General features: G+C 41.0%; 1 protein-coding gene across 1 annotated transcript in view; it reads right to left on the bottom strand.

Moving 5' to 3' along the window:
* The window catches only part of LOC143975995 (protein FAM240B-like), a 149060-nt gene that overhangs the window by 59210 nt on the left and 62852 nt on the right, over positions 1-26998 (bottom strand). Inside the window, exon 2 of the mRNA XM_077478521.1 lies at positions 2240-2382. Within this exon, the coding sequence (XP_077334647.1) occupies positions 2240-2379 (140 nt within the window). The 5' untranslated portion in view covers positions 2380-2382. The remainder of the gene's footprint in view (positions 1-2239; positions 2383-26998) is intronic.

The following is a 26998-nucleotide window of genomic DNA, read 5'->3' as shown; positions in this document are numbered from 1 at the left end:
GTTAACATATGGCACACAGAGCCGGCAAGACACCTGTATTACCCTTGTGGAGTTGTGCAGGACCTATCCTACATGTGAAAAGAAACTTGTTTACTGACTTTTCTGGACAAATAAAAATCAACAATTCTTGAATGGACTGTATTTTATTTTCTCACTGTTTGAAGATGAAATCCCAATATAAATATGAATTCTGGTTGCTTTGGTTTATTGTTGTTTGTAGTGACCTCAAAGATAATTTTCTCTGATACAAACTCAGAGGTTGCACTCAGTGGCTTCCATACCCCCCCCCCCCCCCCCACCAGCAGTAACAAAAAATAAATAAATGCATCTCAATTTTTATTTTGTTTAAAAAGGCCTTTAAAAAAAAGAATTGAAAAAAAAAAGTGCTTTAAGTGTACTGTGTTCGGGCGCCAGACACAGTGCACTATGGGAAGCGCTACGTCTATACAATCACGAGATTGCAGAGGAGACACTTCATTTTCAGGGTTTTGAATGGGCTTGTGGTGCAGTCCAACGCGCTGGACAACTTCCGCTGAACAAAGCAACTACGGCCGGGTGCTTTGTTTTCTACTCCACTTCTGGGGACAGCTGATGTAAGGAGGGACTCTGCTTCTGGGGGCACCTGATGTAAGGAGGGACCCTGCTGGGGGAACCTGATGTAAGTACAGACTCCGCTGGTGGCACCTGATGGCATCTGGTGGCAGGCTACGTGGCAGGGCTCCCACTGATTATGCATTATGGTGAGTTGAATGATTTCATTTTATATCACAATGTAATAATAGAAATAATGCTCTTCAATCATCCTGACACCATAACAACCATGGTGCCAGGATGATTGAAGTGCTAACACCAGGTGTTTGGAGTATCTTTATCTGCTGATTGTTAAACTTCCTGGAATACACATATTTCTATTTTTTGTGTAGCATCTGGGCCTGCTGTCCCTCCACCTCTCTCTCACTCTCTCCCTCCCTCTCCCACCATCCCTCGTTTATCTCAGACTCTAACCACACCCCCTTAGAGACATGCCCCTTTAAGCCACACCCACAATTTCACTGAAACCGTGCCAATTTTCGCTAATTATAATATGGGGTGTGGCTTATGCGAAGTGGGGGGGTCAAAAAGGTAGCCCCTCCCAGCCTAAAACTTCACCAGCCGCCACTGGTTGCACTGCTGCCTTACCATTCTGTAAATGTTAGTTGTGCTGACTTCAGGCTGATTCTCTTGCTTCAGTACTGTGAGCTACTAACCCAGAACAAGTATGTAGATAAGGATTTTAGACGTAACTCTGACTTTGTTTAGGGTCAGCAACTCAGAGAGTATTAAATCCAGCCATGGCTGGATTTAGGGGGATGCTGGGATGGGTTGTGTCCCCTTAGATTCTTTTGGGTTTGGGTTGGGTTGTGTCCCCTTCAGATTCCGTTGCCCACCCCCCACTGCCCCCTGACCTTCTATGCTTCCCCTGCTGACCCCTTGCACACTGCCATGCTGGTCCACTGTACATTGCCCTACTGACCCACTATACACTGTCCTGCTGACCCATTATATACTTCCCTACTGAAACCCTATACACTGCCCTTCTTTCCCCATACACCTCCCTACTAACCTCCTATCCACTGACCCCCTAACATTTTTTACTGCACCCCCACATCAAACAGGCTAGATCCAGCCCTGAAGCCAGCAGACCAGCATAATAGCTTGGTAGCTAGCATTTTCAGAGGGAAGTCATTGATCACAGCATCCATGTTTCTGTCAGCAAAAGCACATTTATATCTGTGTACTATGGTAAAGCACAGCATTGCAGATTACATGCATTTCTGTGTTGTAGTGCCATAACACACCATAGTGCATTGTGTCACACATTTTGTGGTATGTTCGGTTTTCAGGATAGTTTGGTGCTTTGGCAGCTCATTGCATTCAATTAGCTGTATTAAAGCAACACCCATCAATGCATGACATAATACATGTTAAAGCATGTATATGTAACATACCACAAAAAAGTAAGTGGGCATAAAAACTTTATGCTAAAGGATGTTATGCTTACTTTAATGGCATTGCATTCATTAGTGTGGTATTAAACAAAAAAACAAATATCCAGTATTTGTTTGGCCAGGCACGTAGTCTTTATTTTACATACCAGTTTTTAGTTAAATGTCTACTGAAGGTTGTTCTGAATTGAAATGTTTTTGGCTTCTATGGAACACAGATCTTACACCTTAGTATAGAAGCCAAAATATCTTACCTTTTTAAGGCACTTTTTTGTTGTCTAGCTGCTTCGTTTTGCCGTGCTTCATTTTGTTTTTGAATTCTCTGTTCCCAAGCATTTTTAAGTTCGCATGTTTCCAAAGCAAAGATTTCCACACGTATGTACTGGTTGTTCATGATCTGTGGACAGATAAAAGTATTGATGGCAAGCTGCAAATTTATCAATACAGGGTATACAGAATGTTACTTTCACACTGTAGTATCTTTATGCTGAATTTATACTGTATATAAATTGCACATTTGACAAAGGTATATATATATATATATATATATATATATATATATATATATATATATATATATATATATATATATATATGTATATATATATATATATATATATTTTTTTTTTTTTTTTTTTTTCAGCAAACTAAAATTATTATATTCCATGGAACAAAAGGTGCACGACTGACATTATCTTTGCACAATTTCATCCTAATATGTTCAAAAAGTCTTGCATCATTAACCACTTGCCGCCCGCCCACCATCAAAGGGGCAGTGCGGCTCTCATTCTGGGTGGACATCTTATGACATCGCCCCAGAAAGGCTGCTCTCACGTACCCATGCTGCATTTCTAGGGCACGGCGTGACCCTGAGAAGCTCTGTGAAGAGCCAATGATGCGGCTCTTTAACCCTGTACTGGGGTTTGTCCAATCACAGCCGGTCACATGTAAATACGGAAGTCCTGCTAATCGGTTATCATTGCCTCACACTGGCAGAGTGTGTGGCGCGGAGAGCCGATCAGCGGAATCTCCTAGCAAGAGGACACCCGGTCAGGTAATCAGGGCACTGATCATCAGTGCCCTGATTAAAGTAAAGCCCCCCAGTGCCACAAATCAGTGCCCATCAGTGTCACCAATCAGTACCCATCAGTGACACCAATCAGTGCCCATTAGTAGTCAGTGCTGCCTTTCCGTTCCCATCAGTGCCATCCATCAGTGCCGCCTATATGTGCCACCTATCACTGCCCACTAGTGCTGCCTATCAGTGCCCATTAGTGTCCACCAGTATGTCCACCTTTCACATCAGTGCTCATCAGTGCCACCTATCAGTGCCCCCTATCAGTGCAGCATATTAATGCCTTTTCATCAGTGCCACATAATCAGTGCCCATAAGTGCCACCTTATCAGTGCCCATCAGTTAGGCCTCATAAGCGCACATCAGTAAAGGAGAAGAATTACTTATTTACAGAATTTATTGACAAAACTAAGAAAAAATTTTTTTTTTCAAAACTTTCGGTCCATCGTCACCTCATCAGTGCACATCAGTGCTGTCTATCAGTGCAGCCTCATCAGCACACCCCAGTGAAGGAGAAAAAATACTTATTTACAAAATTTACTGACAGAAACTTTTTTTTTTTCAAAATTGTTCAGCCTTTTTTTATTTTGTAAAAAATAAAAAACCCAGCAGTGATTAAATAAGACTAAAATAAAGCTCTATATGTGTGAAGAAAATCATTAACAATTAATTTGGGTACAGTGTTGCATGACTGCATAATTGTCATTTAAATTGCGACAGCGCTGAAAGCTGAAAACTGACCTGGGCAGGAAAGAGGTGAAAGTGCCCTGTATTGAAGTGGTTAATTGTACAGGTGATTTCTAGCTAAGTGCACAATTTTTTTTTGAATTATGCACTTTTAGAGAAAGGGGCTATTTTGTATATAAATTATTTGTTGTTCTCTATCAAGGTAAAAATTACCTATTTAAAGCGGTAGTAAATCCAGTTTAAAAAAACACTTACATTCCCGGCATGCCGGAAATGCTGACTTTCACATTGGCTGTGCTCTTAACCAAACTTTCAAACCATCCAATGGCTGGTTTCATAACTGATCACATGTGCAGCATTATGGCAGTTGAAGAATCATTAGAGGCCAAGATGGCAGCTTCCTTGACTGAAAACGATAGAAGGGTTTACTTCCACTTTAAGCAGAGCTTTTTTTGTGTACAAGTTTAAATCAGTATTTTTTGCTAAAAAAGACCCTAGGGAATACAATGGCAATCATTGCAAATTTTTATATCACAAGGTATTTGCACAGTGGTTTTTCAAATGCAATTTTTTGGAAAAAATACACTTTAATGAATGTAAAAAAAAAAGAAAACACACAATATATAACCTATTTTATTTGTAAAATATTAAAGATGATGTTATGCTGAGTAAATAGATACATTACATGTCATGCTTTAAAATTGCGCACGCTCATGAATTGGCATCAAGCTACGGTACTTAAAAATCTCCATAGGCGACGCTTTAAAAATTTTTACAGGTTACCTGTGATCTTTTGCTTTAAAAAAAATATTGTTTTCTTCCAGCCTGGACCGGAAGTGATGTCATGAAGTTGCTCTGGTCCTCCAAGACAATAGAGGCAATCATATAATGCAAAAAAGCCAATGCAATAAATAATAAAGCTTCTTATAAATTGTGCAATCAAAAAAGTCTCTGTTTGATATTTTGATAAGGTGCTTCACAAAGATGACACCACAGTGTACTGTCAATTTTCCACTGGTGCTCCTTTCACCAGGTGAAGTGCAAGCTCATCTCATGATGTCCGGTTTCCTAGTGGCCAGGACACCACCAATTAGAGGGGGAGGGTGGCACCTGCAGCCCATCACATTGATTTAATTACAGGAAGCCCTAAATAAACACCAGGCAGCATGAGGATCAAGACATGATCCCGTGCATTCCTGAGTTGATGGTCATCTATACCAATGATTCAATGTAAGTACTCTACAATAATATGTCAGCCTCTTGATTGCCCCCTCTCCTTGTATCCCAGTCCCCTTCACAGCCTTTCTTCCTTGCACCCCGTCCACTTCACAGCCCCTTCCTTGCACCCCTGTCCACATCAAAGCCCCCCTTCCCTTGCACCCCAGTCCCCTTTACAACCCCACCTTACTTGCATCTCAGTCCCCTTTACAGCTTCTCCCCCCTTTACTTGCCCCCTAGTCCCTTTCACAGCCCCTTCTTGTGTCCAAGTACCCCTGACAGCCCCCTTTACTTGCATCTCAATGCCCTTCATAGCCCCCTCCTAGCTCCCCAGTCCCCTTCACAGCCCCCCTTCCTAGCTCCCCAGTCCCCTTCACAGCCCCTCCCCTCCTTGTATCCCAGTCCCCTTCAAAGGGGAATGTGTCCTATCCGACCGTGTCGTCGGATAATCCGACTGTGTGTGGTATGCATCGGACTGATTCCGTCCGAATCTCTGTCGGACCCAATTTTCCAACATGTTGGAAATATTTCCCGACCAACTGGGCCGGTCGGACCTAATCCGATCATGTGTAGAAGATTTTGATTGGACCAAGTGCCACGCATGCTCAGATCAAATTCCTACATCAAAGCTATTGGCTACTAACCTGAATGTAGTCCCATCGTAACGAAATTACGTCATCACGTTCTGAAAGATCGGATTTTTCGCCAACTTTGTCCGACCGTGTGTATGCAACAGTTTCGGACAAGATCCGACGTACAAAATCCGACGGATTTGGTTGGCAAAATCCCCGACCGTGTGTACAGGGGCTTAGACCCCAGTCCCCTCTACAGCCCCCTCCTTTACTTGCATCTCAGCCCCCCCTTACTTGCATCCAGTCCCCTTCACAACCCACCTTCCTGGCACCTCAGTCCACTTCATTATTTTTATTTTTATTTTTATTTTTATTTTTATTTTTATTTTTTACCACAAATATGTAGAAGAATACATACTGACCTAAAGTGAGTAAAACATTTATATTTTTTTTTAAATTGGGATATTTATTATAGCAAAAAGTACAAAATATTGTAGGCATGAATGGGCATGGATAGGCGGCACAGATGGGCATGGATAGGCGGCACAGATGGACATGGATGGGCACTGATAGGTGGCATGGATGGGCACTGATAGGTGACATTGTATTGTATTGTTTTGTACTGATGGATGCCAATCAGTGTCAAACAATAATGCATGCCAATCAGTGATGCCCATTGTGGGAACTGATTGGCATCCATTGTGGGTACTGACTGGCATCCCTGGTGGTCTAGGGTGGCATACCTGGTGCTGGGCATCCCTGGTGGTCTGCTGGCATCCCTGGTGGTCCAGTGTGGACTGTGCTGATAATCGATCAGCACAGACCCCCCCTGTCAGAGGAGCAGCCGATCGGCTCTCCTCTACTCGTGTCTGACAGACGCGAGTGAGGAAAAGCCGATCTCCGGCTCTTCCTATTTACACTGTGATCAGCCATGACTGGACACGTCGGAGACTCTTTACCAAGACCATAGTTGCGGGGTGTCAGACTGACACCCCGCAACAACGATCGCCGCAATGCGCTCCCCCAGGGGCGTGCAGCGGCTCAAAATCCTGAGGACATCCTATGACGTCCGGTCAGGATTTTGAAACCACTATGCAGCCGTCATTTGCCTATAGGGCGGGCGGAAAGTGGTTAAGGCCTTTAAGTGCATACTGATGTACATTGCATACTATTGATCAAAGTGTTTATGATTTCAACAGTTGTTGGTTGCAAAGTAGTTTCCCGATATTAAAATTAAGGTCTTCTTTAAGCCATAGACAAAAGATATATATAGAGAAGGCTATTGGTCAATGACATGAATGAATAACAAAGGTACCACATCCCAATTGAAAATTTTTTTAGAAAGGGAAAAGAGGGCTAACAGGGGACTGGAGGGTAACCAACCCCCGGGATTTTTTATAACGGTACCATATATATAAACACAATAATTAAAATCAATAAAGTTTTATTAAATGTACAAAATACATGTTTAAATAAGGAAAACAATTTTCTCCATATACATATAGTGTAATGAATATAGATATACAAACACTGGTGCAGATACTACAGGATTCCACAGATTACCACATTTGTATACTATTGAGCCTGCATTGTTTCTTTCCTACATGTTTCACTCTTTTGAGCTTCCTCAGGACATTGCAGCAAACAGCGATATACAGAAAAAACTGAAAATATACAAGGAATAATTATATAAGCAGTTGTGTAAATAAATATAAAGAGTCCTAGGGGGCACTCAATGTGTCCCTCACAAACTCCAGATATAAACTTAGATAGTTGTAATAAATAATTCCACTCTGATCTATAGTTAGACCAGAGCAGTGATTAAATACGTCTAGAACTAGGGCATAATTATTAGTAAACGGAAAAATAAGATATTTGTGAGAAAAAAAGAAAAAAGAAAAAACATTCTATTATATGGATAAAATACAAATTCATAGACACAAATTGTGTAATAACAGAGTTCTCCAATTAGGAGATTACAAGTTAGGTTATTAAAATTAAAATTAAAATTGAAACATCTTACCCCTTGAGATTTATGAGTTTGTTTATCATTTGTCACTACTGTAGGTAATTGTTATTGGTAAGTGAAGGAACTCACACCAAACAAATGGAGTGTGATGAGGACACCCTTGGGGATCCCTGGTATCTCCCTAGAGTCTGCAGAGGCACGAGAAAAAGAGTAAATTATATCTAAATTGTATTAAAATTACCAGTGAAGTAACACATGATAATTAGCTTGTAAACATACCTGGAAAAGTCCAGGAGAAAGCTGAATTTGAACCAGTTTTCAATGCCAGATAGTGAAGTAATCTGTGTATTGTCAGATATAAATTGTCAATATTATGCTTCACAGCAAAGGGCATTAGTCTATACAGATCTAAAACGCAAACAGGGAAAAAGAGAAAAGAAGGACAGATCCCAACGTCAATAGGTGTCCTTATTAAGTTTATACTAAGGGTAAAGGTTCTATACCAGGGCACAGAGGACCATACTCTGTGTCCGATAAAGATTTCCAATTCATACCTGTTTGTTGTAGTAATGTTTAAAATCAATTGATTCAGATGCTTCTCCGCTAGCGAACGTCCTCGAGGTGTGTGCCCGTCAATTGCCTGAGCGGCACTGACGGGTCTGACGTTTTAACTCGTGGCTGCAGCCCGGTGGCGTCTGACATCACTACCGGTCTGCGGGCACGTCTTAAGGGAGGATTTCCTTTCTGCACGTACATCTCGTATTGCGCATGCGCGAAGGACGTGATTTACGTCGTTACAACGCATCAGCCATTTTAGATCATGGCTAAAGTCAAGGAGTTTGCCCACAGTTCCTTGTCCGTGCCTGCGCTAGAAGCATCCACTGCGCTTATTAGCTGTAGGCGCCCCTGATGGAAGAGGGCACTGTATCCAAACTGGATTACTGGATAGGGAGCTTGCAAGTGCACGGGGAAGGGGATGGCAAAATAGGATTGTCAACCCCTATATGGTCCCCGGTTTCAAACGATTATGAGGAGAAAACTGCTTGCAAGTTGTGGGCTGTAAAAAACCTCCCATTTAAAATAGGGGCAAGTTGACAGAGCCCATAACTAGTTGGATAGGCCATGAGTCAAACTTGCCCCTGGGTGCCCGTACAGACTCATTAGAATGGGAGATACAGAGGTTCCTCATGAAACTTTGGGGTCACACACATAGTCCATTAGGTATATTAACCACTTCAGCCCCGGACCAATAAACACCTTAAGGACCAGAGGTCTTTTTCCAATTTCGCACTGCGCTGCTTTAACTGGTAATTGCGCGGTCATGCAATATTGCACCCAAACGAAATTTGCGTCCTTTTCTTCCCACAAATAGAGCTTTCTTTTGATGGTATTTGATTGCCTCTGCGATTTTTTTTTTTTGCGATATAAATGGAAAAAGAGCGAAAATTTTGAAAAAAAAAGATATTTTCTTCTTTTTGTTATAAGAAAAATCGAATAAACTAAATTTTAGTCATACATTGAGGGCAAAATTTATTCAGCCACATGTCTTTAGTAAAAAAAATGTCAATAAGCGTATATTTTTTGGTTTGCGCAAAAGTTATAGCGTCTACAAACTAGAGTACATTTTCTGGAATTTACACAGCTTTTAATTTATGACTGCCGATCTCATTTCTTGAGGTGCTAAAATGGCAGGGCAGTACAAATCCCCCCCAAATGACCCCATTTTGGAAAGTAGACACCCCAAGGAAATTGCTGATGGGTATGTTGAGCCCATTGAATATTTATTTTTTTTGTCCTAAGGGATTGAATAATGACAAAAAAAAAATTTTTTTTTACAAAAAGTTGTCACTAAATGATATATTGCTCACACATGCCATAGTTATATGTGGAATTGCACCCCAAAATATATTCCGCTACTTCTCCCGAGTATGGGGATACCACATGTGTGGGACTTTTTGGGAGTCTAGTCGCGCACGGCACCCCGAAAACCAATCACCACCTTCAGGATTTCTAAGGGTGCAAATTTTTGATTTAACTCCTCACTACCTATCACAGTTTCGAAGGCCATAAAATGCCAAAATAGCACAAAACCCCCCAAAATGACCCCATTTTGGAAAGTAGACACCCCAAGCTATTTACTGAGAGGCATGTTGAGTCCATGGAATATTTTATATTTTGCCACAAGTTGCGGGAATATTACAAACTTTTTTTTTTTTGCACAAAGTTGTCACTAAATGATATATTGCTCACACATGCTATGGGCATATGTGAAATGACACCCCAAAATACATTCTGCTGCTTCTCCTGAGTACGGGGATACCACATGTGTGGGACTTTTTGGGAGTCTAGTCGCGCACGGCACCCCGAAAACCAATCACCACCTTCAGGATTTCTAAGGGTGCAAATTTTTGATTTAACTCCTCACTACCTATCACAGTTTCGAAGGCCATAAAATGCCAAAATAGCACAAAACCCCCCCAAATGACCCCATTTTGGAAAGTAGACACCCCAAGCTATTTACTGAGAGGCATGTTGAGTCCATCGAATATTTTATATTTTGCCAAAAGTTGCGGGAAGATTACAAACTTTTTTTTTTTTGCACAAAGTTGTCACTAAATGATATATTGCTCACACATGCTATGGGCAGAAGTCAAATTACACCCCAAAATAAATTCTGCTGCTTCTCCCGAGTACGGGAATACCACATGTGGGGGACTTTTTGGGAGCCTAGCCACGTACGGGACCCCGAAAACCAAGCACTGCCTTCCGGATTTAAATATAAAATGCTACCAAAAGACCTGTTAGCGATGGCAGGGATCAGGCCTGACTCTGCGATCGCTGCAGTTATGTGTTTAGTGTTTTGTAAGTGACAGTGATCGATCGATACTGCACTTGGGTGGGCTGGGCAGAGGGGCAAAACGCAGGTGCTAGCAGGTATCTGGGCTGATCCCGCTAACAATGCGTTTTTTTGGAACCCTAAACTGCTGGGGACGCTAGTATAGATCTGATCAGATCAGATATTGATCTGTTCAGATTCTATAGCACTACGGGAGGTGTATGCTTTGCGTGTGGGTGTTAGCGGTACTGGCACTAACCTAGCGCTGCCTGGGGCGACGCAGACCCTGACCCTAAAACCTAATTGATATCACCCGCTGGGTGATCAGGGGGTTAAACCTTTATTGGGTAATAAATGGTGGGTGCCCTGATGCTATAAAAAACAAACTAACCAGAGTCACCCGTAACACTTATACGGTGATCAGTGGTGAAAGGGTTAGCTAGGGGCAATCAGGGGGTTCAAATTTTTATTAGGTAGTATATGGGGGTCCCTGGCGCTATATAAAAACCTGACGGGGAACCTAAATAACTAACTGGCTAACCAGCGTCACCAGTGACACTTATACTGTGATCGCTGGTGAAAGGGGGTGAAAGGGTTAACTAGCAGCAATCAGGGGGTTAAAACCATTATTGGGTAGTATATCGGGGTACCTAGCGCTATAAAAACCTGGCGGTGAACCTAAAAAAATAACTAGCTACCTAGCGACACTAGCGACACTGATGCAGCGATCAGAAAAATGATCGCTTAGTGACACTGGCAAAAGGGGGTGAAAGGGTTAACTAGCGGCAATCAGGGGGTTAAAACCATTATTGGGTAGTATATCGGGGTACCTAGCGCTATAAAAACCTGGCGGTGAACCTAAAAAAATAACTAGCTACCTAGCGACACATGCAGCGATCAGAAAAATGATCGCTTAGTGACACTGGAAAAAGGGGGTGAAAGGGTTAACTAGCGGCAATCAGGGGGTTAAAACCATTAGTGGGTAGTATATCGGGGTACCTAGCGCTATAAAAACCTGGCGGTGAACCTAAAAAAATAACTAGCTACCTAGCGTCACTAGCGACACTGATGCAGCGATCAGAAAAATGATCGCTTAGTGACACTGGCAAAAGGGGGTGAAAGGGTTAACTAGCGGCAATCAGGGGGTTAAAACCATTATTGGGTAGTATATCGGGGTACCTAGCGCTATAAAAACCTGGCGGTGAACCTAAAAAAATAACTAGCTACCTAGCGACACATGCAGCGATCAGAAAAATGATCGCTTAGTGACACTGGCAAAAGGGGGTGAAAGGGTTAACTAGCGGCAATCAGGGGGTTAAAAACATTATTGGGTAGTATATCGGGGTACCTAGCGATATAAAAACCTGGCGGTGAACCTAAAAAAATAACTAGCTACCTAGCGACACATGCAGCGATCAGAAAAATGATCGCTTAGTGACACTGGCAAAAGGGGGTGAAAGGGTTAACTCTAGGGGCAATCAGGGGGTTAAATCTTTATTGGGGGGTGATAGGGGGCTACCCTGGACCTAACACTAACTGTCCTGACAGTTTTTACTGTCACAACTGACACTGAATGCATTGATCAGTAAAGAAATGATCAATGCAATCAGTGACACTGTGACTGGGGGGGGGGGGAGGGGGGGCGGGGGGGATCGGGGGGCGATCGGGGGGGGATCGGGGGGGGGGTTTGTGTGCCTGTGTGTACCTACATGTCAGTGTAGTGTTGGTGCACACTTACTATTAGTCTTCTCCTCGTAGTCCGGTCAAAAAGACCGCCCCGAGGAGAATGACATCACTTCCTCCTTCCTGTGTAAACAATACACAGTGGGAGGAAGCTTCTCATTGGCCAGGAGCGATCCAGAGGGGGTGGCTGAAAACCAACGGCCATCCCCTCATCACGGAGCGCTCCTGGAGCGAACCGGACCGTCGTATCCAACGGGAGGGGGTCCGATCGGACCCCCCACCCGCTGGAAGGCAATCACGTACATCTACGTGATTGTGCCTGCCTGTGCCATTGTGCTGACGTACATTGGCAATACGGCGGTCCTGAAGTGGTTAAACATAAAGTAATATAGTCATGTTGATCAACATACATTAGAATATTTGAATATATTTTCTCTGATCCCAGGGGTAGAAATTTTTTTTTTTAAAGAAAAGGTTTAAAACTGATCGCATTGTTAAGTCCAGGGGACCGAGTGGCTACTAGATTGAATATCCACTGGGTTTCCCTTTGTAACAAAATATGATTATAGTCCCCCCTCTTTCTCCCGGGGGGACATATTCAAGTGGAAAAAAATGCATGAGATGGTCATTAAACTGATGGTATAGACCAAAATGTCAGCTAATTGGGGTTTCCATCTTCTTCCCCCGCACCAGGGATACATGGTCCCTGATGCGGTGGAAGAAGGGACGTTTGGTTTTGCCTATATAGAAGGCATTGCACTGGCAGATCATGATATACACTATCCCCACCGATTGGCATGTCACAGCAAATTTGGGCTTGAATAGATGACCATTTGGCAACAGTATGGATCCTGATGCATATAGATATCTGCAAAAACCGCAATTGTGACAAGGAGCACAACCCGTTTGTCTCCGTCCCACTGTTGAAGGAGGAGAAAAATGGCTCTGTACTAGGGAATCCTTCAGAGATCGCGATCTCCTGTAGGTAATACCTGGATATTCCGGGAGATGTTTAGCTAAAAGGGGATCCCCCTCAAGAGATACCAGTATCTCTGAAGGATTCCTTTAACTTGCGAGTGTTGTTCATTATATGTGGTAATGAACCTGACACCACAAGCTGTCTTGGGTGGTCTGTGATTATGTATTAAAGAGGCCCTGTTCTGTTTTCTGGCCTGTGTGTATGCCCTTTTCAAGCTTTTGTTACTGTAGCCTCTTTGGCGTAAATGCAACCTTAGTTGCTTCGCCTCTCGGGCAAAATCTTCATGGTTACTACAGTTACGTCTTAGGCGGAGGTACTGTCCGTACGGGATGCTCGAGATCAGAGGGGACGGGTGTGCACTAGATGCATGTAAAAGTGAATTAGCCGCAGTGGTTTTCCGGTGGAGAGTGGACTGAACCCCACCTCCCATATCCGTAAAAATTTGCACATCCAGAAAAGTTATCCTGGAGAGACTCTTTTCATGGTGAATTTTAGGTTGAAGGAGTTTACCCCCAACAAATTCACAATGGTGACTAAGTCTTCTTCATTACCTGTCCAGATAAAGAAAATGTCATCAATGAATCTCCGCCACATTGGAATTAAGTCAAAAAATCGCTGCAGGTTTTCCTGACGAAAAATCTGATGCTCCCATCCCCCCAGGTACAGGTTGGCATATGAGGGGGCACACTTGGTCCCCATAGCCACCCCCTGCACCTGGAGGTAATGGGAGCGCCCAAACATAAAGATATTATTGGTAAGGATAAATTGAAGAAGGTCTAAGACAAATTTCGCATAGTTAGGTGGGATTCGTCCATCCTCAACAATAAAGCTTTCAACAGTTTGAACCCCCAGATCATGGGGGATCGAATTGTACAAAGCCTCTACGTCCAGAGTTACTAGCCACGTACCCTCAGAAAGCGAGATCCCGTCCAGAGCCCGCAATAGATCAGAGGTATCGCGTAGGTATGATGTTAAATCCTCCACAAAGGGACGCAAAAAGTCATCCACTAAAGCACTTGCATGCTCGGTCAAACAGCCTCTCCCCGAGACAATGGGATGGCCCGGGGGTTTCAAGGGGTGTTTGTGTACCTTTGGTAAAGCGTACATTGTAGGCGTTTTAGGATTGTGAACCTGTAAATATTCCCAAGTCTTTTTGGTAATGGTTCCCTGTCTGTAGCCTAATTCAATAAGCTTGCCAAATTGGGCATTGATGTGACCAATGTGGCTTGCTGGAATTTTTGGATACCAATGTTTGTTATTCAAAAGGTCTAGGACCATATTCTCATATTGCCTAACATCCATTATTACAAGGTTACCCCCTTTGTCTGCTGGTTTGATCATAATGGCCGTGTTAGATTTTAACATTAGAAGGGCTTCCCTTTGTTGTTTAGTTAAATTAGGTTGTTTAGATCCCACCCACTTTGTTTTGATTATTTCTTTTGTAACCTGTTGCACAAATGCCCATACATTGGGATTATTTTGCAAGGTAGGAAATTTTGTCGATTTTGATTTATATTCTTTCATTGAGTGTGAGAAATGAGGATTCTCAAATTGAATGGTGTCTGGAGGCCCTGGACCATCATTATGATCCGAGGATAACAGGGATGCCTCTTCAAGGTCAACTGAATCAATTCTTCCCTCCTCCCATAGTTCCATTAAATCCTCAATGGCTTTGACCTCAGAGAGGCTTAAACCATCAGGTGATGTATTTACCTGTGGTGAGTCCTGTTCACAATTTGAGGGTTTATCAAAAATAACTTTAAACATGAGTTTACGTGCAAACAGATACGTAGCCTTCACCAATTCAAAAGTGTCAATAGGTTGTGTAGGACAAAAAGAAAGGCCTAATCTCAATACAGAGATTTGGGCTTCCGTGAGTGGACTAGAGGAAAGATTAATTATTTCAAAGGGATTTTGTTGAGTCTCGAGTGACTCGTGATTTGGTCTACTACTTTGGAAACCGGTTGGCTGAAAATAGGGGCTGTGCGAAAACCCGACTCAGTGGCAGCCGCGGCCCGCCCCCCATTTATTTGGGGCGAGGCCGCGGGTGTCTGTGAGTCGGGCCCCGAGTTGTGATGTGAAAGTGAAGAAGTGTTGGGTTTAATCACAGAATCACAGAAGTGTTGAGTGTGTGAGGAGTTGATTTGGTTTTAGAATTCCCTTCAGTCTCACAGCTGCTTCTTGTTTCCTGCCTCCTGGTTCCCAGCCATCATGATTTTCACCCCACACTGAACTCATCTAATTTAACCTTAATTTTTGGGATCGTGGAATAAGATGTGTATATGTGAATACTGCTTTTCATTACGGTGAGCTGATCCATTAAAAGGAGGAGTATTCTGAGGAGATTGAGGATATATTTACAACGCTTTAATTAAGCTTCCATCTGGTAAGCGCACACACTATAAGGTGACGGGCACTTGTGCGCATTTTGAGTGTGTGTAACCACTGTGGTGTTTTTACATAGGATCGCAACTGTGGATTATCTATGGACTCTTTCATGAACTCTTTAATTATGAATTCATATTAATTGTAATTTTTTATCCATACGTTTTGAATATATCAAACTATTTATAATCTTCATTTTATTTTTTTATTTTGGATAGTTAACGAATAGGTTATTTTCTTGTTGGCGCAGCTTTTTGTATTTCCTTATTGTTGTTAGGTGTGTGTATCTCACTTATTGCTGCTGCCTTCTTTATAGATTATTATTTATTTTTTTTGTTTTGTTTCACTCAAGCGCAGTTTATTTTTCCTTTATGCAGAGGTGATCAAATACCACCAAAAGAAAGCTCTATTTGTGGAGAAAAAATTATCAAAATTTAATTTGGGTACAAAGTCGCATGACCGCGCAATTGTCATTCAAATTGCGACAGTGCTGAAAGCTGAAAATTGGCCTGGCAGGAAGGGGGTGAAAATGCCCTGTATGGAAGTGGTTAAGTCAGGCTCAGACAAAGCGTTTCCTTTTTGTCTATGTTCTGTCTTATTTGTCAAGGTGTTCCATTGAATTTAAATGTGTCCAAAACTCTCACTTGTGGTACAGTAGTTGCTGTATTTTGTGGGTACAAGGACTGTATATGCATGCAGTGTGCACTAGACGTAGGCTTAGTCTATACATAACTATGTTCCTTTAGGCCATACTCAATGCTTAGAGCAATTTATCCACACCTACTTTTTGCAGTGGTGCCTAATCCACACTGCTTCATTCTTTACTCTGCACTGTACAGTTCCTATTCTGCATGCTGTCTTGGATCCTGTAAGTGATATTATAAACCCCTTTTATTTGCCCTAGTGAACATTCTCACTGGAACAGAAAGGATGGGAAATCAGGATAAAAAGAAAAGGAAGATCTTTCCATTGGAACACAGCCAGAAAAATAGAGCCAACCAGGTTTAAACATTTCCCTACTCTATTCAAAACAAAACAAATAAATGGGCTTTAGATATATAGTCCAACAAAATGTGAATTTACGTTGATGCGCATACATATAGGCCAGTAGTGTATTTAGGTTTTGTGCTGCCCTAGGCCTGACTAAACTCATGGGCAATGGATTTCAGTTGCATAGATTTCCTCTCACTTCCTGTTTGGCTATGGGGCAGGTAGTGAAGGGAAATCTCTGCAAAGGTACAGGGATGGTAAAAAATAAACTGACAGGGGATATAACCCTCCCTTACTCTATCCAAATTAAAAAAAAAAGTGTTGCCTATAGCACAAATTTCTGATAATTTTATGGGGATGACTAAGAAGATATAACCGTGCCAATGGTGCAGCAGAAAACATAGCACAGTGAGGAAGGTTTGTGGTCCAGGATGATGAGTTAAAATTAGAAGCTGTGCCCCCCCTACAGTTGCGGAATGCCGGCCACCCCCATACCGGAAGCATGGGGGCGCTAGACTAATTTGCTTCTCAGCCCAGTCTGCCGCATAAGACTTTTGCTACACTAACAGTGTAGCGCAAGCCATCTGGGACTCTTTCTGTGCTGCTCCCCCCCTGTAAAGTGCTGCCCTAGGCCTGTGCCTTGTCAGCCTAGGCCAGTATACAGCATTGATATAGGCTATCAAAGACTAAAGCTAGCCATACATGGATCAAAATTCTCCATAAATTTGTTTCAGTGGGTACGGGCCAAATTTTGATCTATTTATGGATGCTGTGGTTAAACAGAAGTCAATCTACCGATCGACTTCTGTTCAACAACCCTGTCAGATTTTAGCCACTCCATCCACACTGCAAGCTATAGCTTGCAGCCCTGATTTGTGTCTTTTGATGGAGTGGAAGTATACCCGCTGTGAGCGTACAATGACACAGCAGGGAAGATTCCCCCATTCACCTGGAATGTACACATGGGGGATAGTGTTAGTTTTTTTAGTTTAACCTGCTAGTTGAATGAAAGAAACTGACTAACGTATGGGCAGCTTAACTGCAGTCGGTCTTGGAGCAGCCAATGGTCTACACATTGTTAGTTCAGAGCCTCTATTCCAGGGATGTGCTGAAAAGGGAACATACGTTAAAAGGCTCTTCCAGTCGCTCATATTTCCAGAGAGAGACAGAAATGTGTTAAATGTATACTAGTCATCTATGCAACTTGAAGCTTTTAGTTTGGATAGCTTTGCACTTGACCACCACTTTAACTGAAATATTTGAGAAAAATGTTGGTGTTCTAAGTATGGGTAAAAGAATCAAAAACTTACATATTCTTTAAATGATTATCAACTGCTGAAAAATCTGGCACTTAGGAGTGTGATTTATAACTTCTGCAACTGTCATCAGGGATTGCATTGCAACACATCACACATAGTCTCCAATTAACACCCTGTTATTTCAATATATCAGTGTCACTAGGTTGTAATGTTGGAATATAATCGTTGACAATAGTGAATTTATATAAGTGTAGAGACACATACTAGAGCTTTCCAGACTAGAGTTATTATAAGCTTTAGCACAGAATTTTTATGTGTGTAAACCCCTAGATAGCAAAAGGGACATCCCATGGGCCATAATTTTCTCTTTAAAGGAACACATCAGTTGGAATTGAAAATTAAGCTTTTAAATCAGCCTTTCCCAGCCTCCTTTTTTTTTTTTTTTTACTCTTGAGGAACCCTTCAAATAGCTTGGAGATCCTATGGAAGCCCTGCTAAAAATAGCTATACCTACAGCTCACTGCACTAATTGTTCAATAATTTTTAATATTTATAGTAATAAAATAATAATAACAGCAATAATAATAACAATAATAAAAAATAATACATAAATAATAAAAATTGCAGTGTGTCCTAACATTAGTGGTCAGTGTAGATGTAACCCCCTACGTTTGCGGCCATTGAGAAATTTCCCGCTACCATTGATGGTTTAGTCAGGGATCAATACTCCAACACTTAACACTTAAGGATCTGGTATGCATTGTGGAGGGTTCCATGCCATTTAAAAAAAAAAAGTTGGTAGACAGCTGTCATTTTACTGGCTTTTAACCGCTTCAGCCCTGGAAGATTTTGCCCCCTTCCTGGCCAGAGCACTTTTTGCGATTCGGCACTGCGTCGCTTTAACTGACAATTTTGCGGTCGTGCGACGTGGCACCCAAACAAAATTGACATCCTTTTTTTCACACAAATAGAGCTTTCTTTTGGTGTTATTTGATCACCTCTGCTTTTTTTTTTTGCGCTAGAAACAAAAAGAGTGACAATTTTGAAAAAAAAACACATTATTTTTGTTTACTTTGTGCTATAATAAATATCCCCCAAAAATATATAAAAAAACATTTTTTTTCCTCAGTTTAAGCTGATATGTATTCTTCTACATATTTTTGGTAACAAAAATCGCAATAAGCGTATATTGATTGATTTGCGCAAAAGTTACAGTATCTACAAAATAGGGGATAGATTTATGGCATTTTTATTTTTCATTTGTTTTTATTAGTAATGGCGGCGATCTGCGATTTTTATCGGGACTGCGACATTATGGCAGACACATCAGACACTTTTGACAATATTTTGGGACCATTATCATTTATACAGCGATCAGTGCTATAAAAATGCACTGATTACTGTGTAAATGGCACTGGCAGTGAAGGGGTTAACCACTAGGCATGATGAAGGGGTTAGGTGTGTTCTAGGTAGTGATTCTAACTGTGGGGGGATGGGCTTCAAGTCACATGACAGCGATCACTGCTCCCGATGACAGAGAGCAGTGATCTCTGTTATGTCACAAGCCAGAATGGGGAAATGCCTTGTTTACATAGGCACTTCCCCATTCTGAGGCTCCATGACATGATGATTGCCGGGAGACGGGCAGACTTGATGTGCGGGCGCGGTGATGCTGTACGTGGCGGCGCACTCACGTGCTATCCCCAAAGGGGATGGACAGGTACGCCCATTTGCCCACCGCTGCCATTGTGCCGACGTATATTGGCGTGCAGCAGTCGGCAAGTGGTTAAACTTTTTTTGTAAATGTCAGTGTTGCTGTAGTAGGTTATATAAATCATACAGATGCACCACTGCACAGGCAGGTTTAGGGCATCCTCAAGTAGATTATTTGCATTTTTCGTGTTTAACTTTAGCATTATTAAAATATCTGTTCCTAGCTATTTTTTATTTTTTTTCACTTTCCCCAGGGAAATGTCTAGCCCCCTATGTCATTTGTTTGATAATCCCTTGCTTAATAGTCTAGAAAATGGCCATTACAGATTTCTAAGAATCATCTCCCATTTGCTTCAGTGGGGTTCAGATTCAGCACCTGAACTTCAGAAAAGTATAGCAAACCTGCCTCAAACTGAATCCATGTATGTTAACTTCATCCCTACTGTGCAAAGGTTTAGAGGAGGCTTATATCCAAACCAATTCAGACGTTTATGCTAAAAGTAATGTAAAAATCTATAATTTTTTTTTTTTTTAAGTGGTAGATTTGCTTTATAGTTTTTAGCTTTTGTACATCAGATATTCTTCAACTTTATTTCAATGAGTTGTTCATAGGATGTAAAGCTGGCATTCAAGAATATTATACTTCAAAAGTATTATGCAATAAGTTATTGAAGTAAAGTATTTAAAATTCTGATTTTGTATGTAAATCCTGCCTCGAAACATCATAAGGAAAGAAAAATGTGATTTGCATCCCCAAAGCGTGACAATATTTGTTCTGCCATTTTGGTTTATCAGGATGTAACACGTGGCAATACATTTCAAAATCACTTTGTTTTTCGATATATCTTAATGATCAAAGTGAATTTATGTAGGAAAACCTTTTGATATGAGCTCAAACATAAGCTCAAACATAAGAATATATTTGGAATTAAAGGCCCCTTATATGTTATTTATCTCTAATATGTAAATTTGAAAGTGAAGCTTCTTATACCTAATTAAAAAGGTACTTTGTAGCTATTTTGATTAGCTTTATGTTATTTGTGCAAATCTTATCCTTTCTAAGTTCAGCAGTAAGGTAAAAAAAAAGCTCAGAAAATTTAAGATTTTTGTCAAGAGCATCGAGGATAAAATGCTGAGAGCCTTGAGCAACCATTGAGAAACAGTAAAGTAAAATTCAATGCACATTGCACAGCGTATAGTTGGGGTTAATTAATACCAAAGCCTAAATGAGAATAATGAACTATACCCAATGCCAATGGTAGTAGTTAGATTTAACTTTTAACAGTATGAAAAAATAAAACCAATGTTAGAACATCTAAATTCTAAAAGTTTACAAATATTTATTACAATGTCAATCAGGACAGTACAGGAATAAACTAAAGCAAAATAAATGGACCTTGCTGGGAGAAATATCAAATGTGGCACAGGTGATTTTAAAGTGGCCCTTTATGAAGCACAAAGTTGGAAGCTTTGATTACTAAAAGGTCTGTTTAGCAGTGGTCTCTAGGAGTCCAAATTAATGTTCCAAGTTTTGTAAGGCAAATAGACTGTGTTGCACTGGTTTTCCCTAGTGGTTAAAGAATTTAATAAAGCGTTGCTGATTTCCCTCATCCAATCATGCACAAGCAAAATGCTGTTTCTTTATGTTTCTTGTACCTAGTTGGGTATTCTTCACCACAGTCTTGTACCTAGTTGGGTTGAAGCTTCACCACATTCACTACACTCTGTGGCACATTCGTGCATCTGCACTTGCAAAGTGCACAGCATATTTGCCTTTAGTAAATCAATGCATGATGTCTATCAAATCACCAGTTTAATATTATGCATAGCCATTTGGTGATGTCAGGGGCCAAAGTTAAGGATACATTAAAACCTTCTGTCGTGGCTGTTTTTGCTTACTTATACAAAAGCATTGTTCCATCAGTATATTATGTTAAAGGATAAGTTCACCTTTTTTAAAAAAAGAAATACAGTAAATGCACATCTTTTTGCAGGTAAAAAAAATTTGCATTTATTATTTTCTTTGCTTGGAGCCTGGAAAGCATTGCACCTGCGATCGGCAGATGGCAGGTGTCATGCAGAACTCCTACAGACTTCTCAATGTATCTGTCTGCTTGTACCTCATACAGGCACTGACAGGAAGAATGAATGAACTACCAGAGTGCTCAACAGTGCCCCTTATAGTTTTTTAAAACTACAAGCCGGCAGTTACAAATGCTGTCGGGACTTGTAGTTTCCCATTCACAGAGGACTGTGAATGAATGACGTTGGCCGAGCGGGCAGTGCCCTGCATGGCCACGATTTTTCAAACAGTGACAGCTGGCATCCTGAGAAGATGTCACTGGGGAGGGGGGAGATGCAGCAGCTGCTGGAACATATTACATGTTCCATCCTAAATATGGTTCCAAAAGGTAAACTTATTCTTTAATGATTTTTTCATAATTTTAACTATTTTCATAGTTTTTTGCTCAGTGCCCCATTTTCTGTATTTTTACATTGACTTCTATTAGACCATGCAATCTCTGAAAGTGCATCAGAGATGCAGCATGCAGGACTGATGTGCTTTTATGAAAAAGCACCTAAAACTGCATGTAAAACATGCATGCAGATGCGCTGTGCCCAAACCATAGTGCACAGGTGTGAACCTGACCTTAATAGTGTTTAAAACTACAGTAAAAAGACACACACACAAAAAAAATAAAAACCAAATAACTATGCCATTAGGAATGCTGAAAAGGTATATCTATGAACTGGTACTGCAAATATGAATAGATTTATGACACATTTATACATCTACTATGTACTATTGTGTTTCGTGCTCACTATCTAGAAGTGAATGAAAAAATATCCTCAGTCTCTACACACCAATGTATTTAGTAAGTAAGATTAACAACTAATCAAGTATTATTAGACAAATACTCTTCTGTTGCCCTTTTGACAAAAGCTTATCTCATACATAAGTGTAGCTTGCTTGCTGGGCTGGTTAATCAATTACTTATATTATTTCCACAAATCAAAGGCCGACATTGGGCCAATAATTTATCTCTTTGTGTCTTCCCTGTTGACCTCTTCACATTTCAGGCCAATCCTCTGGCAGACATATTTTCCTAGCTTGTTCTACTGCTACTATTCCATCAGTTAATATTAAATATTGATTTTTATCTTCCTCTGGACCCAGCCTAGCTACAAAGAGAGTAAAAATCAACATTAATGCTTAAAATAATAATAGCATAATAATTATATTTGTCCCTGTAAGATATCTCAAAATCTACCCCAAAGTGAGCAAATAAAAACCTAACCTTCAACTCCATTTCTAAATTTGCCTGATCATTATATTTAATATGGATGAATCAAATAAGGAAATATGTAACTATATGTAACTTGACATGTGCAGAACGGAATGATAGTTTGTTTTCAGAATGCGTTTAGTTTTCATAAAAATTTGTTTCATTTATAAATTGTATTAACAGTGGGCTTCCCCACTGACAGATGAATATAAAGATAAAGAATGCCGGCAATTGCCTGGCAACAGAATTTTTTTTAAAAAAAATGGCGTGGGGTCCCCCCAAAATCCATACCAGACCCTTATCCGAGCATGCAGACAAGCAGGTCAGGAAAGGAGGGGACGAGCAAGCGCCACCCCATCCCCAAGCACCTTGTCCCCATGTTCATGGTATGTACTGGGGGGGGGGAGGGACTCTACGCCATTTAAAAAAATAAATAAATTATATTGCTGTGCAATTGTCGGCATTCTTTATATTTATAGTCCTCTGTCAGCGGGAAAACCTGCTGACAGATGATTAGTCATGGTTGTTAAGGACACGGGCGGCCGGCTTCCCGCACCGCTGCATAACAACCAGCTATTTCTTCAGACAGAATTTGAGTCGGTCCTTTTTTCGACCTATCTAAACTCTAATTGTTCTGAAAAGTTGGAATTTGTTAGAAAATGAATAAACTAAACAAATTTTAATGGAGTTCAGTTAAATTCATTACTATTTAATTCAGAGGTTCTGATACATCTGAATCTTCGAATAACCAAAAATGTGTCCAAATTTGTATTCGGACTGAAACAAAGTGCACATGTCTAGTTGTAACTGCTGTTTTTGGCTCTTCATTGTAGTCAGCAGGTGGAGTGATACATGAACTTGCTGCTGATTGCAACAGTGAAAGAACACATCCCTGGGTTCCCTTTAGAAGTATATTATCCAAGAAGGTAGCTGGCCACTGCACAGTCTGCCCATCAATTTCTTGATTACATTCATAGACCTGCCACTGGAAAGGTAATCAAGCAGATAATTAGCACAGCATGGATAAAGTCTGCACCATCCAGTGGCCATCAGGAAGGAGCATGCTCGTCTAAAGTGTGGCCTGGAGGTGTGCTCTTTTACTCAGGCTAAAACACTGCTCATTACTTACACTCTCTGCATTCAGTGCATCTTAATGTTTGACTACAAAAGGAGATATTGCAAGAGAATAGTAAATAGTAGACACAGGCAAAGAACGTGGAAGCAGATGGGGATCTCTGGAATGATTATAAGGTATTTGTGTGGAAAAAATATACAAAAAAAACAGAATGAAATAATTGAGAATTTAAACTTGGAGCATAGTATAGTATGTCAGTTTTGATTTTTAACTTTCGTTACACTTTAAACAAAAATCATATGTATATGTTAAACAGAGTCACTGTTGCTAGTTATTTTTAAAAACCCCTGCTGCCGGTCTCTGCTGTCCTGATGAGATGTATGCTGGATTAAATTTCTTCAACATCCAGGAGTGTTGGCTATCTAATACCCTTCTGCATGCTGGGGTTTCATCTGCTTGTCCCTATATCATTGCAGAACACTGTAGTGTTATAGGAACAGGCATATAGAAGCACAGGACAGGATATTCAGCAGACCTGGAAGTGTGTTGGATGAAGAATATTTTTTCATTCGTTGTAATGGTTGAAGATGGCAGGGACTGGCAGCATTAGCAGCAGGAGGCAAAAGTATCAGTGTTGCCAACCTACTAGATTGACATTTACTGACACAACACCCAAAATGTACTGGCACAGCCAAGTTTTTACTGTTTGCCGTTTTCAAAAGTGTGCAGCAGCACAGATGATGACACATCACCGTCACAACACATACCCTCCTGTGTCACAGTGACAGTCTCTCTCTATGCCAGGTGGTCCCTTCAGTCCACTCTAGTCCAAATAGCACTGGCAGTCCTGCTCTCGGCTTGCCTTGCTCCCATCCTGCAGACCCACATACGAGGCTCTGGCCGTTCTGCTCAGCTCCCTTGCACCATGACATCACACAACACACTCAGGCACCGCCTCTGCCAGACCCACCCCCCCCCGCTGGTGCCGCCAAAACACACTGTAGCAAGCATGCGTGCAGTTCTAAGCTGAGCATTGCAGCCATATTTTTTTTTTTTTTTTTTTAATTTTCAAATAGCTTTATTGAAAATGATGAGTGAAATACAAAGTAGGACATAAGAAGAAGAGAAAAAAAAGGGATTACAGGCAAAGCATAAGTGAGATACAATGTCTATAAACAACAGTAACAAAGAGCATAAAGCTCGAGCAAGTGCATAGAGTCGAGGGCCTATTCCAGTTCCCCAAGAAGGAAGGGAGCTGGAGGGGGGGAAGGGAAGGACAGGGGGAAGAAGGAAGAAGTAAGAGGGATGGATACCAGTAGGGGATCGAGATTAGTATATAATTAGTAAGCTGTATTGTCTATCGTCGTGTCATTCACATCGCAGTGGGTTCAGGGTATTCTAGGGAAGAGTAGATCAGTAAGATTTGCAGCCATATTTTTTACTAGCAACCTTTTCCTGTCACTAGCATGTACTGGCAGGAGAAATGTAACTGTTTTTTACTGGCTGCCAGTAAAAATACTGACAGTTGGCAACACTGATAAGTATTAACCCTTTCCTTGGCAGGGTGTTCTTCTGAAGAACACCTTATTTTCTAATATAATTGAATACTAACTATTTCTAGTAAATCAACTCTTGTTAGTCCATTACAAACCCTCCTCCAATAAACAGCATAAAACAACTTCCATCCAGCCCTCACTGCCACATAATAAGACAGATTGGAAGCAATGTGCAAAGCATTGCTGCCGTGAGGCCGGATTGGCTCATAGTCCAGGTACTTACATTAATATGGAAATTAAAAAATGTGACTTAATATAGATGTGGCCTTACATTTCTTCTAAGAATTCTAGATAAAAAAGACTGGATTCAGTCATGATTTTTTTTAATAAATAGGGAATTCAGTAGAACAGAATGCCCCATTTTCCTTTGATTGTCAAATTTTTACAATTGTGTAATGGGTGTGTTGCCATACAGTTCAGCATGCAAAATATATTTATATAAATAATTCACATCTTAATCTTTATATCTTTAGTAACAGTAAAACTGCTTATAAAATTTAAATTAAATAGTAAAATATGTGATTGTAATTGCTCTACTGTTTGTACACAGAAACCAGTTATATAGTAGTGATAAAAATATGCGCCCCTTGTTTGGTGCTAAGATTCACTTAATATCTTCATTCTTATCAAAATCATAGCCTCGCTTCCTGAAAAAATGTATTCGGTATCATGACAAAGATATTATGTTATTATGTTGAAGGCACCTTTTGACAAACATAAATCAATATATGAAAGTGTCAAGAGCTTATCAGAAGTAAAGATTCCAGAAATTTGTAGACGATTTCTCATATAAAAGACCGCATTGTAGAAGATAGATATTTTCCTGCATGTAACTAGGTTGTGTCAAGATCATAGACTTTCCCTACATTGGAGAGAATTTCTCTCACTTCCTGTTATACCTCCCCAGGAGGAACCAAACAGCAACTGTTGCAGCTGTTGATGCCCTTACCAGGTGAAACATGCTGATCCATTGTTTCTTCATTTCTAAGTATTTAATTGTACATTTATTTTTGCAGCTGTTGACCAATGTTTTTATATCTATAAGGAAATTCCATTTTTAATAAAATAATACAGTAGTTTTTTTTGTATTTTTTGTTTTCCTTTGGGTACATTAAAATCCCCATTCTCACAGCCCCTGGATCTTTGAGGGGACATGTGGAACATGAAATGCTTCATTTTTGCTAAGGTTGCACCGATACCGATACTTATATCGGTGCCGATGCCGAGTATTTGCAGAAGTATTTGTAACGCTTCCAATGCCTAGTCTGATACCAGGACACTCAGGAATGATCGGTGTGGTGGTGGGGAAAGTTATAATCACAAATCTCCCTGTGTAGCTTTTAATAAAGCAGCTGACAGCCGCTTCTCATACTTTCCCCTCTGCGGCTTCCAGCTGCTATAATGAAAGTCATACAGGGAGATTGGTGATTATAACTTCCCCCGCCACCTCACCGATCATCCCTGAGTGTCTCCTGCATCCTCTTCTGGCTCCAATCTGTGTCCTCTTCTGTGCTCCTCTGCAGGCTCCTCTGGCCCCCCCTATCCTCCTCCTCCGGTCCCCCTCAGTGTGCTCCTTTGTTCCCCCCATCCTCCTACATCCCCCCCATCCTCCTCTGGTCCCTCTCCGTGTGCTCCTCCACCCCATCCCCCCATCCTGACATCTCACCAAAGCCCCCCTACCCCCAACAGTGTTGAATAAAAAAAGAAGGAAACATTGTAACAAATAAAT

Source organism: Lithobates pipiens, unplaced genomic scaffold (assembly GCF_037356315.1).
Source record: "Lithobates pipiens isolate NorthernLeopardFrog02 unplaced genomic scaffold, aLitPip1_a1.2 Scaffold_13, whole genome shotgun sequence".
Taxonomy (NCBI): Eukaryota; Metazoa; Chordata; class Amphibia; order Anura; family Ranidae; genus Lithobates; species Lithobates pipiens.
This window is presented reverse-complemented; position numbering and strand designations above follow the sequence as displayed.